Here is a 15,719-nt window from a genome sequence, read left to right as displayed (position 1 = left end):
GGTCTTCGCTTACACCAGATAAAAGAACTAAACCAACCATTCAGTTTTTTCACTATTTTATGATTGAATAAGATGGAAATCATTTGTACTGGATAGAGCAAACATGGAAGGATATTCATTTTCAGAAGCGGATTCGGCCCAGCCATGATATGGGAAGATTGTTCCATCTCTCCATATCTTGTTTGATTTTATCTAAAAGTGGGTTAAAGTTGGTTTGAAACATCTGATTAAATTTAGGTGTAATATATATACCCAAATATATAAAACCTGCAGGGGACCACTTGAATGGGAAAGGATTAGGGTTATCTGGCGGTTGTTGCAAATTACCCAGAGGCATCGCCTCTGATTTGGAGAAATTAACTTTGTATCCAGAAAAGGCAGCAAACCGGGCAATAATCTGAACAAGACGAGGGACTGATATGAAGGGGTTTAACATGAACAACAACACATCATCTGCATATAATGTAATTTTTTGTGATTTTTCGCCCACATCCAATCCAGCTATTAAAGGGTCTCGTCTGATAGCTTCCGCTAGAGGTTCAATTGCCACTGCAAACAAAGATGGTGATAAAGGACAGCCCTGTCTGCTACCCCTCTGGTTCATAAAATTCGTGGACCTAAGTCCATTGGTCATGACTGCAGCCATTGGCTGGGTATACAGGACCTTCACCCATTTAACAAAGCTATCACCTAAGCTGAACCGTTCAAGTGTAAAAAATAAATAAGACCATTCAACGCGGTCAAAAGCTTTTTCCGCATCTAGGGAAATCACAAGCCCATCCACTGACTGCTGTTCAGATAGTTGAATAATATTTAGCAATCTTCTAATGTTGTTATAGGAATTACGGCCCTTAATAAAGCCAGTTTGATCCTCCTTCACTATACTTGGTAGAAGGCCTTCTAAGCATCTTGCTAAGACTTTGGAAAGAATTTTTAAATCTACATTCAGCAGTGAGATCGGCCTATACGAGGCGCAATCCTCAGGGCATTTCCCTTTTTTAAGAATCAGAGAAATATTGGCTTCTCTTAATGATGGTGGGACGGTGCCACATTCAAAGGAGTGGTTGAACATATTCATCATAGGCTCTAATAAAAGACTTTGAAATTCTTTATAGAACTTGCTACCGAGACCATCACTGCCTGGTGCTTTGCCTGTTCGAAGGAGTTTAATGGCCTCACGCAGTTCAGCCGCTGAGATCGGGGCATTTAATTTCAATTTCTGATCTTGTGATATAGTTGGGAGATCAAGTTCGGAGAAGAAAGCTTCCATTAATGTTTTGGAATTGCTAGCTTGTTCCGACTGATATAATTTCGTATAAAAATTTCTAAAAGTGTCATTAATTAGTTTAGAATCAGAAGAGCAAGTCCCTGACCCGTCTTAAATTGACTCAATGATTTGAGAGGCCTTTCGTTTTGTTGTTAAATTGGATAAATATCTTCCTGGTTTGTCACCATGTTCAAATAACCTTTGTTTTGCCTTGACATATTCCCTCTCTGATATACTTAACCTTTTTTCTAATAAAGCTTGTTGTTCCATATTTTAACGTCTTTTTGTAGCAGTATAGGATATGATTAACCCCCTGGCATAGGCCTTGGAGGTCTCCCAAAGCAGAGATGAATTGTTAGCAGAGGGGGAGTTAGTGGAGAGGAAATGCCTAAATTCTGTAGTGAAATATGATATGATCTTTTAGAATACAGGTGTCCATTCTCCAGCTTGTGGGTTTTTTGGAAAGTTTTCTAAATGTAATGTTCATATATACTGCCGCATGGTCTGATATTATAATGTTTCCAATTGAACAGGAGACAACAGATAGAACGTGGCGTACGCTCTTTTTCACGGCAAAGTTCAGATGTATCAAGAGTGAAATGATCGGGGAAATGTGCGGTGCCTCACGACAACTTCATGGCTGGCGTACGCACGTTTCTACAGCTGTTGATCCTTTGGCGACACTTAGAGGTGATGCTGGGAAATGTGAAAACAATTAGTCCTCAGACTGAGTGATGTGCACATCAGAGACACATGAACAATTAACACTGTTGAACAATTAACACACCCACGTGTCTGCAATTACATGAGTGGATATAAAAGCATGCGCAAAGTGGTTCAAAAAATACCGTTAAAAACAATGGCTGCTTTAGCAGTATTAGAAGACATTGTAAATGGTGCAATACGAAGAGAGCGTGTGTTCAGAGACAGAGAGGATTTACTGGCACATGATGACAACTGGCTCATCAGCCGCTTTAGGTTCCAGAGGGCAATCCTCCTGGAACTGTGCGCAGAGCTGCGGCCGGCCTTGGAGCACAACACAGCGAGAAGCCGTGCGCTGCCTGTGCCCATACAGGCGCTGACCACACTGGGGTTCCTAGCAACCGGGACATTCCAGAGGGAGCTGGCCGACCGATCGGGACTGTGCCAGTCGACCCTGAGCCGAGCCATGCCAGCCGCGTGGGACGGAATTATCCGCATGTCAGCCAGGTATATCAAATTCCCATACAATGCAGCTGAACAGGTCAACATTAAAGCGCAATTTGCAGCGAGAGCCGGTTTTCCTAATGTAATCGGAGCACACACGTTGCTATAGAAGCGTCATCACATGATGAATTTGTATAGTCAACAGGAAACATTTTCATTCGATCAATGTAAAGATCATATGTGATGCGCGAATGCAATTAACCAACATTGTGGCGAGGTGGCCTGGTTCAACGCACGATTCATGCATTCTGAGTAACAGCATGGTTGGGAACAGACTACAAGCTGGCACTGTGCGCGATGGCTGGCTTCTTGGTGAGTAAATTTATTCGTGTAATTGTCCTAATATTAATCCCCGTGATGCGCATTGAGCATGTGCCCCCAAATTCTATCCCATCTTCACAGCATCATTACTAGTCAGTGGTTAAAGTTAGTGACTTGTTGTTTTTTGCTGGTTAAACTACAGCTTAAGATCTTTCTACCAAGCCCCTGATTGTCTCTGTGTGCAAAGTACTCATGTTAATAACCCTGTGCGTAAAGTGTGCAAAGTCTTAATCAGCCTCACCTTTTCCGCATTTTACGCATGAACCTCTATCTTATAGGGCTGTGAGCAGGCTACTGTATAAACACATTTGTTGTGAGTTACACAAATACATAGGTATTTACCTTGGGGGTAATCAGAGTCACCCACATGTGCTCCCACCACCCCTGAGAGAGCAGTGTCACCCACAATTGCGGCGACTCTCTGTTCAAACGGGGTGGGCCCCTCTTCTCCTGTCCCCCCGCCTGTTTTGGCCACACTTTGGCGGTGGGCAGCCATCCTCCGCTTCACATCCACCTTGATGTCGGACCACTTCTTTTTCACTTCTGCTTGTGGTCGCTTCTCTGACCCCACAGCATTGACAGCCTCACACACACTCTCCCAAACACTCCTCTTGCGTTTGTTGCTTAAGCCGGAGGACAGCGTGCCAAAGAGCGTGCATTTTTGCGCGCCTCAACTTCAGTGAGTATCGCCTCCAATTCGCTTTCCGTGAAATTCTTTTTTCCCCCGTCTTACTCATTCTTTTTTAATTTTCTGATTCGAGAGGGGAATCTCAGGTGCAGGGCTCATTTTAATATGATTTGCGTATTTAAATGGGGGCGTGAACAGGAAGGGGTCGGGTACTCCAACATGTGTGCTCAATTCCACGTTGATTGGGATGTACAAAGAAAATGTGCTTGGATTCATGCGTGCACACAGATTCATACATCTGGATATTTTTGTGCGTACGACGTTTTATGGATTTGAGCGTACGCCGTGTTTCAGTAGGAAATCCACGCAAGTCTTTGTACATGAGGCCCCAGGGGATTACCATAACCTTCTTCATAACTGGACACTAACTTGACTAACTTCTCTTACAGCTCCAAGCTCAAATAACACCACCAGATTGATAATGATATCCACCCTTAAACAATGCCCCCACAAAAAAACAAATTAAAATACTCTCTGTATTATTGGTTTACACATCATGTTATCAGCCACCCATAAACAAAGGATAGTAGGGCAAAGGTTGACATTTGAAATGGTTCAGTTTGACTTTATGAGTCAGCATCATTATTCAAATAGATATATTATCCGCCCATAAACAAGTTCAAAACAACGTCTTCATCCAGATAGATAACCTGCCCATAAACATAAACAGATTGGCTGGTGACTCACGTGTAGTTCACCTGAGAGTGTCAACAAAAGCCATGGCTTTAGCGGGGGAGTCAAAGCTCCTGGCTTCCCCACCGTGGATTATTTTCAGCATAGCCGGGTAGAGCATCATGTATTTAGCTTCAATGTCCCGCAGCCGCTTCTTCACATCATCAAACCCTTTTCGTTTGCGCAGAACCGCAGCTGACAGATCCTGGAAAAACATGATGCTCGACTCCTGGTACCTCACTGTCCCGCTGCGTCTTGCGGCGTCCAACACCCTCTGTTTGTCAGCGAAGTTGTGAAACCTGATTAGGACGGGTCGCGGTCGCTGGTTCGGCCCCGGCTTCGGAGCTAATGTGCGGTGAGCTCTTTCAATATTCACCCGGCCGGCTTTCGTCTCCAGCTCGAGCAGGCTGGGTATCCAGCTCTCGAAAAACTTGTTGTTGGGTTACTACCCTCTGCGTCTTCTGGTAAGCCGATAACCAGTACATTTTTTCTCCTGCCACTGTTCTCGAGATCGTCGACATGCTCAGCCATGCTTTGTAATTGGTTTTCAAGCACCTGAATCCGCTGCTCTGCCTCCTCTGAGGTGTGTTCAGCTGCAGAGATCCCGTTCTCTGCCTTAGTGGTTCTTTCCTCAATTTTTTTCAGCTGCCGAGTGTGGGCCTGTAGAGTTTGGGATAGTGGCCCCAGCTTTTCATCAATCACCCTGGTTATGTTTGCCGTCATTTCCTGAATAGTTTGACGAAAAGCCGGGTCAAGGACATCCTCGGTGTTAGCTATTAGCGGTTGTTGCTCTACTTCCACTGGGGAAAGGTCAGGCAAGCTAGCAGTAGCTTCTGGTCTGTTCGTCTTGGCCGATTTTCTACTTTCTTTTGGTGGCATTTTGTCCTGGCGTCTCAGAAAATACTCATCAATACTCATATTAAAATACCCGAAAAGAAAGTAGTTGTGAATATTGAATTGGGTGGAGTTATGTTGTAAATATCAGTACAGTGGTGCAGAGCTCAGAAACGTCAGCCACTCTCTACGCCGCCATCTTGAGTCCCCGCTGCTGCTTTTTTAATACATGCTGCAGATGTAGAGGCCCACTTCACTAAATATATGCAATTTGCTCCAAGTTACACAATAAGTCAAATAAGCCAAGACAATTAACCTTTTTCAGATAAACAGTATGAGTGCTTTAAGTTATTCTTATCTTAAACTTAATCCTGAATACCTGATGTAGTTGGGAGCTCATGTTTCTGCAGTTAATAGGCAAATGTTACCTAGGGGCATTAATATTGAGCCCACTTATAATTTAAACCCATCTGCTAAAAATACCAGTTCACCCCTCATGTTCTTATAGGGAGGTGTGTTCTGATAGACATCCGTAAGGCATTATAATGGAGGAGGTAGAAAAGGGGGCTTTGACTGACTGCAGTTTGGGTGTGCTCCTTCCTTTTCACAACTTCAGTCAGACAACTCACGTTGTATAGTTTGAAATGTTTATTGCAGCAGCAGAACATAGCTTGTGTTTGGCGTCTAGGCGCCGACCTCATCACTCCCCGCTGATTTATTTTACATGCAGAAATTGAGGAGTGATGAGACTCGGAGCCTGCAGGTGGATGCTGGGGTGGTGGTAGTGCTGAAAGTAAGAGCGCAGTACTAGTGCAGGGCAGCGATGGCAATGACAGGAAATCTTGCAGCTTAAATAGACCGCCAATTGGGAGGAACTGTTTGTCAGGTGATGTGGAAGTGACGTATATCAATTATTAAATCAGAGCAGCTCGAGTTGTCTGCTGAACTAGCTCACAGGCGTCGCCCCATTTCTGCAAAATGCCCCACATGCATACAAGCAACTGAAAAAGTCAGCAGGGTTTATAAATATTTTGTTTTATATTTCAAAACCGATTAGCATACATCATACATTCAAAAAAATGTGCCATTTATGTTGCAATTTAACAACTTCATCATGGCATTAACATTCACAATAGTGGCTTCTCAGTTATCATGTAATTCCTCATAACTGGTCTTATGTTACAGATCGTAGCTTTGCTTTACATTGAAGTAATCTCTGGTGTAGACAGTTTGTGCAGCCTGTTTATAAAGTGTTCTTAGAAATAAATCATGTACATTCATATATGGTGTCTATTAGATAGATTTAAATGTATTAAAAATAGATTTGTTATGTTACTCAGTCACTCTGATTGCACAAAAATCTGACATGAACTGTTGTCAATGATGAGGCAGGTTTTGCAAGATAAAGGCATAGCCCTTCACTCCTCTAGAGGCGACATGTGAAGCAGAAAGGCTCCAGTGATTCAAGTGATGCAATTAGGCCCTTCTGGATTTTATTCGGCAGAAAAGGATCAGGGAAACAGCCATGGCGCATATCTGGGGAAGATATACGTATTAGTTAAATGTGCAATTTTAGACTGAAGTAAATGTGTAGTAAAATAGAATGAACAAAAACAAAGGTTGGTTCATACCACTCATAGTCTGACTGCAGTGCAGGATACCGTTAACGTACCATTAAAGTTTCTAGTCTGGCAGTTTCTACAAGTGTCGATCGATGTGTAAAATAAAATAAGTTGTGTGTAAGTGAAATAATTATAATAAGTAATGGACCATTTTACTTTTGTTTTTGCAGAGAGCTTTGTAGATTTAAAAAAGCTGAATGGGCTGCATGCTGGTGCAGCGGTTAGCGATGTTGTCTCACAGCTAGAAGGTTCCTAGTCAAAGCAGGCCTTTCTGTGTGTTTGCATGTTCTCCCTGTGCATGCTGGTTCCCTCCAGGTACTCCGGCTACCTCCCACAGTCCAAAGACATTCTTGTTAGATTAATTGGTGATTCTGAAATTGTCCGTCGGCGTGGGTGTGAGCATGAAAGGTTGTCTGTTTCTATGTGTCAGCCCTGTAATTGATTGGCGACCTGTCCAGGGTGTACCCCGCCTCTCGCCCAATGACAGCTCCAGCCCCCTGCAACCCTGAACTTCATAAGCGGTACAGAAAATTGATGGTTCAGGATGGATGGTTCAGTCATGTCCTGTGTGCCTCAGACAAATGTTGACTACAGCTGGCACGCAGCTGCTAGTTAGTCCGAGTTGTGTGTTAATGTTTTAATAGTCACATTCGATGAATCTGCTTTACTATACTTACCGGGGCTGCAGTCATTTTAGCTCACAGATTTAGTACTTTGTAAATTGACAGATGTTTTTTGTTTTGATATTTGTATGCAATCGATTTGTGCAAAAAAATTGTTATGGACGCATTTAATGTCATGTCTCGTCGGTTATGTTAAGTTTTATGTTTTTATTCCTGTCTTCCATGTTTGTCATGTCCGCTTTTATTTTGTAGAAACTGTCCCCTCTCGTTTCAGAAACTTAACTTCCTGCCCTGGTGTTTCCTCATCAGTGTGATTGTCTGCTCCACCCCTGATTGTGTCCACCTGTTTCCCATTTCCTCATGTATTTTTAGTCTGTCTACCTGTGTTCTGTGTCAGATCGTCTTGTCTCTTGTCTCGTCCTGATCCCTCTCGTCAAAGTAAGCTTCATTCTTCTTAGTGTGGTCTGTGCTCTTGTCTTTTGTTTCTAGCATAGCTGTGATTTTTTGTTTGTACTTTGGTCGAGCCTTTTTTCCAGCATTGCTGTGATTTTTTGGTTTTTCAAACCTAATCTTAGTTTTCCTGCTTAGCAGTGATTTTGTGTTGTACTTTGTGTTTCTTTTGAATTTTTGTGGACTTCCTTGTTTAAATAAACCCTTTTTGATTTTCTGAATTTTGAGTCGCTCTTGGGTCCTTTTTGAGTCTTGTCACTATATTCTGGATAATTAAATCTTGTTTTTATGCAGTTTTATTACTGATAATTGTTTTTTTTCATTAAATGTCAAACATCTGATGAAAATATATTTCTATGAGCTCCCCTTATCCTTATGGCGCTGCTTCTGGTTATAGTTTTATTATCACAGTCAAGCATGGCAAAATGCTGAACAAGTCTCAATACAATCATATTATCCTCTTTCTGATGCTCTCCAGTCTAATCTAAGAGGATGAGGGACAAAGTCATACCTCCAGAACTGCAATTCCCAGGGCCACCCCCACAATAACCACTGTGTTTTCATCAATCAGCTGCACGATCTTCGGGAAGCAGCCAGTGATCGTCTGAGGGAAAGTAGAGGTGGGAACATTATAAAAACAGTATTAATTCAAAGTGGCTTGAATGATGCACATTGATGTTTTGTTTTTTTTGAACACTTCCCAAGCCCATACCGTGCTGCTGTCGGCCAGTGTTTCATTACACAGGTTACCAGTGCCTGGACAGCACTGCGGTGGGTAATGATTGCTGTGCATTTTGTAATATGGAGAGCCCACGAAGTCTGAGGAGTTGTAGAATCCACAACACTTTAACTAAGGAGGTAAGAAATATGGTAAAGGTTACACTTAGCATAAGTGAAATGGTGTGATCACATTTTTCACATGTTCAGCAGCAGTGCATACAGTGCTCATCGTAGTATTCCACAGTCCAGTGACGTCAGGATTGCTCCCATAGTCCTTCTTGATGTTCTTGACTGCTGCCGTGCCAAACTTGACAAACAACTCGTCTGCCTAAAATGTGAGCATACAGTAACTTTAGTATCAAAGAACCAAAAGGCACCACCTGCTAATATAATCCAGCTATCAATATACTGTGTGAAAGAGTTCCTTAGGTAACTTACCAGGGGTCTGAATACCAAGATCACCACTGCTCCTGCAACTTCTGCGATGAAGACCACCAATACTATGATGAAAAACTAAGAGAAAGAACATTTAAATAGGGGGAAATGTGTTATAATAGCTTTTTTTTGGAAGACCGAAAGAGACACGGAGCTAGCCTGGGGTGGAAAAAGCAATATGCTACCAGATGCAATGAAAATGGATGGAAAGTGAAAGTGGATCATCTTCCCAGAATAAATACTATTTAAGATCGTATATCCTAAAAGTTGTTAGTTGTACTAATTGTCATCATCTGAATAATTTTTCTCGGAATAATTAGCAACGGGGATCGGGAGGTAGGGTTACAGAGAACCCTTTGCATACGTGTTCTACCGCTGCAACAAGTTATGTCATGTCGAAGATTAGGGCCAAACTTTTTGGGCTTCATGCACCAGTGAGAAACTTTAAATGGAAATGAATGGGGCTGTCTTTTAATGCTCTATCTAGAACTCCCTATTGATAAATGGGGCCATGTGGTGACTCTAACCTTCCTCAAATTATTACATAAAAACACTCCTCTTATATCATCTTACTGCACCCACTTAATATATTATTATTTTAATGTCGTCTGACTAAAAAAAGCACCACTGCTTATTTTCAAATAACAATAGTGGATAGATTACAAATTGAGTTTTTTTTTTTTTTTTCTAGGAATGTAGAATTACCACCAACTTTGGAAAATATAAAAACTATGCCTGTGGCAACAAATTTTCATAAGCCAACAATTGGTGCTTAGGTATTAAATGTGTTTATTTTTTATTATGCTTTTTTCTCTTTTCTTGCCAAGAGTTAAAGAAAGAAAAATACCTTAGTTATGTCTCACCAGCAGTTAGTTTAGCTTAGCTTAAAAACTACTTCTACTACTGCTGCTTTCACTGCATACAACCTTTATGCTAAGCTAAGTATCTGCTAGCAGTGCTTTGTATTCTGTGTATAAAAATGATAACTGTTCAGATCATGGACTGTATGAAAAGATGGACGACGTGACAGTTCCCTAAATTTGAAGCCAAAACATTTTGAGCGCCCCCTGCTGACTGGCTGCAGGTCATAAAGCCTGCCGCCTCCGTATTATCAGGTGGGACATGAGTCAAACTATAAAATCAAAATATGTTTTTCTCAAACATTGTTTCTGTCATTATAATCATCTGTCATTGTAATTAGTTATTTGATGCTGTGAATGCTGTGTATGACTGACAGCTCTGTTGACAAATACGGCTCCTGCAGCTGATCTGTTCTGGATTAGCAGACCAGAGGCGGAACGGTGAGAGGAAACGTAACTAAGACAATCACTACAGTCATTGAAGTTTCCAAGTCTTCGAACGTCTGCTTCAGATCACACAAAGAAGCTGTTCTGCTGTTGAATACAACGATGTGCGGGATCTTTGCAGGGTTTTTTTGGTCAGTAAAGTGTGTGTGTTTTGGTTAGCAGAAGTGGCAACGGCAGCTTCACCCACCAATCTCGACCATGCAGCTCTGGCTTGAAAATGACGTCACCAGGGCAAAAGGCAGCGCCCGTTACTTGGGCTACTTTGGCCTCAAATTAATTCAATGAGAGCAGATGGAGACGCGTCATCTATCTATACAATCATTGGTTTAGATCTTTTCATTTAACTTTTGTCAAAAAGATAAAGTTTTCCCAATTTGTCAACAATTTCTTGAATCGTCTATGAAGTAGCAGACAAACACCTACCAGCAGCAGCATACACTTGCTCTCTTTGACGGCTCCACAGCAGCCCAGAAAGCCGATGACGAGCAGGAGCGCACCTACTGCAATCAGCAGGTAACCCACATTGAGCACCTGACTGAGCTCTTCTGGGGCACCTTCGATTTTCCCCAGAAAGCTGAGGATGGAGCCGCTGTCCACTTTCACCCAGATGCCGACACCCAGGACGGCAGCACCTGCCAACTGAAGAAGAGTGACGGGGAGAAGAAAAGACAGGAGGAGGAGCATGGAGAAAGTATTCAGGATTAAAGGACAATTTATTGTACATGCACAGATAAAATGCCTTCAAAAAATATATGGACTAAGCAGAGAGGGTCTAATAACACACAACATGCATTATGGGAATTGTAGGATACAATTGTATGTGGCAGGAACAGTGTTTAATGTCCGGGGCAGTTTTGAATGCAGCCCCTTATCTGACACCTCCTCCACCAACACCCTAATCAGGACCAGTTAATATATAGCACCTGCGGTCTTGGGAACTCACTCTTGCTCCTGCCTGGCATTCTGTTGTGGTTTTTGCAGGTATGTTACAATCCCATTTTAATTGTAGTTTCTTTTTAAACAGGTTTTTAATGAGATTGTTGCTGTTTTGTGGTTTGAGCTTTGGTGTGACTTGCCATACTCTGGCCTATGGTTCCCCTGGAGTAACCCCTAGAAAAGCCTCAGGAGGGGTGGCTCAGGATTTATTTGAATCACAGCAGCAGTATGAGTCTGATTTGTTTGTGTTTCATTCTAAGCTGCTCAATTCTGATACTGCTGCTGTTTTTGCCCATATAGTTTTGCTCTTTTTGCCTTTGTTGATTACTTGGTTTGAGTAACTGTTTGTATATATTGTCTTGATTTATTTGAGTATTAGTTTTTATCATTTTGCTTATCAGTTGGTTTATTTACGTTTTTATTTCATGTTTCTTACAGGAGCCGAGAGTCACTTTGCTGGGAGGCCAGGCAACTGTGGTGAGGTCCCTGCACCATAGTTGCTGTGAGGTTTGCAGTGTTTCACAAAAGGTGAGTACTTGGTAGCACCCCTGCGCTGCCTCTCCACTAGTGGCCTCAGCTCACATTTGTTTGGTTTAATATTGGAGCTGGCATCTTAGGTATTTTTAGTCACTCTGTATTTTAGCTTTTGTATTAGGCCTTTTTAGATTTTGTAGTAATAAAGAGTCATTTTAATTCTCATTAGTTTGGTGTAGTTTTTAAACTTGTTTAACCTTCTTTCCTTCCCAATAGCCTCCAGTCCCACCTTATTTATTTTATCTTTGATTAATTCAATAAAATATTTGATTTCTTTTGAAAACGTGTTGCTGCCTCATCAGTTGCTTATCTGTGTGCTTTATTTAAAACAACAGTAATTCAAGTTTTGTAAAGTACTTCCTGGGGTGCAACCGACCTGTTACTGTTCCAACCACCCTTGCCACATGGTTTACACATAAACATATAATTGAACTGAATGGATTAGCCGAGGATGGGCCTCACTGTACCCATTCCAGCTATTTGACTCTCTATTGGACCAATATCTGACAACAGTATAGGAATCCATTTATCCATAATTTTCCTAACTACTACTACTGGCTCTGCATTAAACAGAAAAAAGCGTTTACATTTTAAAAGGTAAACTTTTCAAGTCTTCTGACCAGTCAAAGCACTTTTACACTGTCACATTCACACACTTATGGCAAAAGTAAGAACACCCAAGTGCCAATCTCCGATCAGTATGTATGCCCATTCATACACCAAAGGCCATGCTTCTGGGAACAATTTGGGGTTCTGTATCTTGCCCAAAGACACTTCGACATGTGACTGTAGCAGTCAGGGATTAAATCACCAACCTTATGATTGAGAGACAACCAACTCTACCACTGAGAGCCGCCCCACATGACATGTCAAATCGATGTCATGCCCATTGCTTAGTTGTTTTGATAGTAGTTAGTACTCATCATTTACAGCCTGCTAGGGTCACTCCTCGTCTTGTGTCTTTTCTTGTATTTGACTCAGATCTTTCAACGTCTGCAGAACCATGCTGCAGATGTTCTATCACTCGGTCGTAGCCAGTGTCATCTTCTACACTGTAGTGTGCTGCGGCTGAAGACACAGGACGATAACAGACTTGGTAGGCTCATCAGGAGGAAAAATGGAGCATGATGGGGTTTTATCACCATGTGCAATAATACTTTCAATATCAGGTTATATTATGTTCACCATCTCCAATAATATTTTTCTATATCTGCCTATATTATGTTTGTTACCATGTGCAATAATACTTTTCTTAGCTGGCTATATTATGTTTCACTGCTTTCACTGTTACACTGTTATTTTCACTGCCACCATTACTTCCTGCCTACTTCTGTAAATAACTATTGTTATATTTTTCTTTTAGGCACCATCTTTTTTGCATTAACCCATACACTTTACATTTAATATTTTCACCTATAGTTTTTTGTATTTCTCTAATCTCTACTGTATTTTTGGCACTATAATTTCCTTCTGGATTAATTAAGTTCTATCTTATTTTATCTTATCTTTTATTATGCAATTTACTGCTGATGCACACCTGAAGTCAAATGTGCAAGTTGCATTGTTCTCTGGAAAGAAACATATTTGAAGTGCTTCTAAACTTACAAAGATAATGCCATTAAAAACAACCATCATGGTTTTGAGGAATCCAAAGCATCCCATTTTTGCTGCCGATCGTTGCACCTTTAGGAGACAAAGAGAGAGAGAGATTGTTGAACATTGGTCAGCCATTACTGTTCTGCATTTTGTTAGCTTACATGCCATGTTTCCTCCAATGAGTTTCATGCTGTGTCTTGTATTTCTTAACAAGTTTATTTATCTATTATACTTATTTAACATTAATTCACATCACAGTCACTTGTGCCTACTTTGTTTGATGTCCTAAGTTTCACTATGTCATTATGTTCTGCCACTGAGGTGACATATTAACAGAAGGATTGTTTCGTATCTTGTGACATGGGAGGGAGAGAGCACACTCCGCACCTTTTTACCTTTTGTTAGCATTATAACTTTCTCAAACACTTCTGAGCCTTTTATTTGCACTCAAAATCGACTTTGCTGTACACTTATCACCTTACATGGAACTTGGGTGAGGGCTTTGTTTAGTTGAGAATTAATGAGAGAAGAGAGGTGACGATAGAGGAAGTATGCCTCAGTATTTTCTGGTTTCACTGAGCCAGAGGTATGCAAATGAGGAAAGGAACCAAACTCAGGAGTTAGATATCTACAATAATGAGGTGGAAATGTTTCCTCTCAATGCATTTTTAAAAAAAATGTTTAAACCTTTTTTGTTTTTGAATTTATAACACTTTGCTATAATGCTTGACAGGCCTCAACTTACACATTACATAGGTAAAGGACACAAATGCAGTGTATTGAAAAAACAAAGAATCTAGTGTGTGTATTTGCATAGAGAAGTCTGTGGCAAGCCGACACACCCTGTATTCTGGGATGAGTTAGACCATTGCTAATGCTAAAACCAATGGAGACACAGTACAACACAACAGCCAATAACGATCTCTTTTTTTTGTTGACACATACACAACACTTTTGTTGTGTGTGTTTTACAAGTGCGCTTGCATAAAAACACAACATTTATCACACACACACACGCACACACACATCCCTGCATCCTATCTCCAAATCTTCTCCTCCCACCCCCTTTTACAACCCCACTGTTCTGGAGTCACTTCAAGATTGTCACATCCAAATGTGTGTGTGTGAGTCCTCAGATGGGGAACAGTGCCCTTTGTGTGCTGTGACAAAACAGAGAAATTGTTATCCGAAACAACAATGACTGAGCTTTCTTAGAATTGGGATATCCCTCTTGGCCCCTTCTCGCTTGTATTTATTACAACTGTTCTGTTATAGCTCTTGCAGTTATTTTCAGTCACTAAACCATTTTAGGCAAACAGGAAGTGGCATGTCAGTTCATTTAGACTGCCTTCACTCTTGAAGTAAAGCTGTTCAACATCAAGTTAATCATACATTCAGAGCCCCGGATGCCTTCAGAAACAGAACGAGCCGTTGCCTTGACTCCCAAAAGTCCCTCGATCATTTCACTCCTCCGAGCATTTCTCACTTCCTCATGGTCAGTGATTGCACTCTGTAACCGAGGAGTCAGCCTGGTGATGTATTAACTTAATTGTTGTTCTTAGATGAACAAAACCTCTGCCTTTTTTTCCGCCTGACAAACCTCCATCAAAAACACAGAAAAACCCCAAAGGACGCCATTGAGCAGAATAATTACAGGCAGGTCTCAGGAGACAAAGGATCATTGTTGGATGGATCTCTCCCTATGTTGGTACAGCCATTAAAAAATAACCAACAGACCTAAAACTCATATGGAGAGGCTACCACAGGAGTTTAAATCAGTCCATCTAAGTTAAGTCTTTGTCTTACCTTCACAGGAAATATTCAGGGACGTGCTCTGAAGCTGAACCCGGCTCCGAGTCCCTACCTTCACTCTGGTGATGGAGGCTGTTGCTGGGGAGCAGACTGCCTGCGAGATAACAGCAGTACAGGGGTGTATTATTCTTCTGCACTCCTGAACTGAAAAATCACACACAATATCCCCTCTGTCTCCAACTTCCTGTGGAACTGTCGCTCTGTTCAATATGAAGAGGCTGTGAGGGACTTTTTCAGCTTTCTACTTTTATTTTCGGGCAACCAGCTGGTTATAAGTGCTGGAAAAGGGAGGGGGAGCAGGTGGGCGTGACCAGAGCAGCTCAGTAATAACACAAATCACCATGGAGTTCGGCTGGTCACCCCCCGAGGGAGGGAGGGAGGGAGGTGAGGGGAGGAGAGAAAGTGAGAGATCACCTGTATGCAGTCACACCCACCTTTGATTCCAGGTGTTAATATGAACACAGTTTGTAAATATTACAAAATGACGCCATGCTTGTGACATTTGTATCTGATTTTACGTTATGATTCTTTATTTAAGCAAGAACATTAACCTTTTATTAAACAAGGAGAGACATATTGCACTACCTTTTAGCAAATTGCTATGTTCCGCCCGTAATCCCTGGGCAGGTAAGTAAACACTAAGAGAACACATAGACAATATAAGAAGACTAGACATTAAAAGAGTACAAAATACAT

The 15,719-nt window shown here is 41.5% G+C and overlaps 1 protein-coding gene across 1 annotated transcript; it reads right to left on the bottom strand.

Annotated features, from left to right (window-relative positions):
- Window positions 1-5,670: 5,670 nt before the first annotated feature.
- On the bottom strand, window positions 5,671-15,248 carry tspan34b (tetraspanin 34b). Its single transcript, XM_069674518.1, has 8 exons — window positions 15,018-15,248; window positions 13,221-13,298; window positions 10,569-10,784; window positions 8,842-8,916; window positions 8,624-8,731; window positions 8,396-8,533; window positions 8,195-8,287; window positions 5,671-6,524 (listed from the first exon to the last, which is right to left on the bottom strand). The coding sequence occupies exons 2-8, from the start codon at window positions 13,275-13,277 to the stop codon at window positions 6,465-6,467; spliced, it is 747 nt and encodes a 248-aa protein (XP_069530619.1). The 5' UTR covers window positions 13,278-13,298; window positions 15,018-15,248; the 3' UTR covers window positions 5,671-6,464.
- Between the last annotated feature and the right edge of the window lie 471 nt (window positions 15,249-15,719).

This window comes from Semicossyphus pulcher, unplaced genomic scaffold (genome assembly GCF_022749685.1).
Source record: "Semicossyphus pulcher isolate SPU_LCO1_2020_fin unplaced genomic scaffold, fSemPul1.0.p SCAF_23, whole genome shotgun sequence".
Lineage (NCBI taxonomy): Eukaryota > Metazoa > Chordata > Actinopteri > Labriformes > Labridae > Semicossyphus > Semicossyphus pulcher.
Note: the sequence above shows the minus strand (reverse complement) of the source record. Positions and strands in the feature narration are given on the sequence as shown.

Coding starts and splice junctions, on each gene's coding strand:
- tspan34b (XM_069674518.1), bottom strand. CDS start 13,277: ATGGGATGCTTTGGATTCCTCAAAACCATGATGGTTGTTTTTAATGGC. Junction 10,785..13,220: donor TTTTTAATGGCATTATCTTT/GTAAGTTTAGAA, acceptor ACTCTTCTTCAG/TTGGCAGGTGCTGCCGTCCT. Junction 6,525..8,194: donor TGGGAATTGCAGTTCTGGAG/GTATGACTTTGT, acceptor TATCTTCCCCAG/ATATGCGCCATGGCTGTTTC.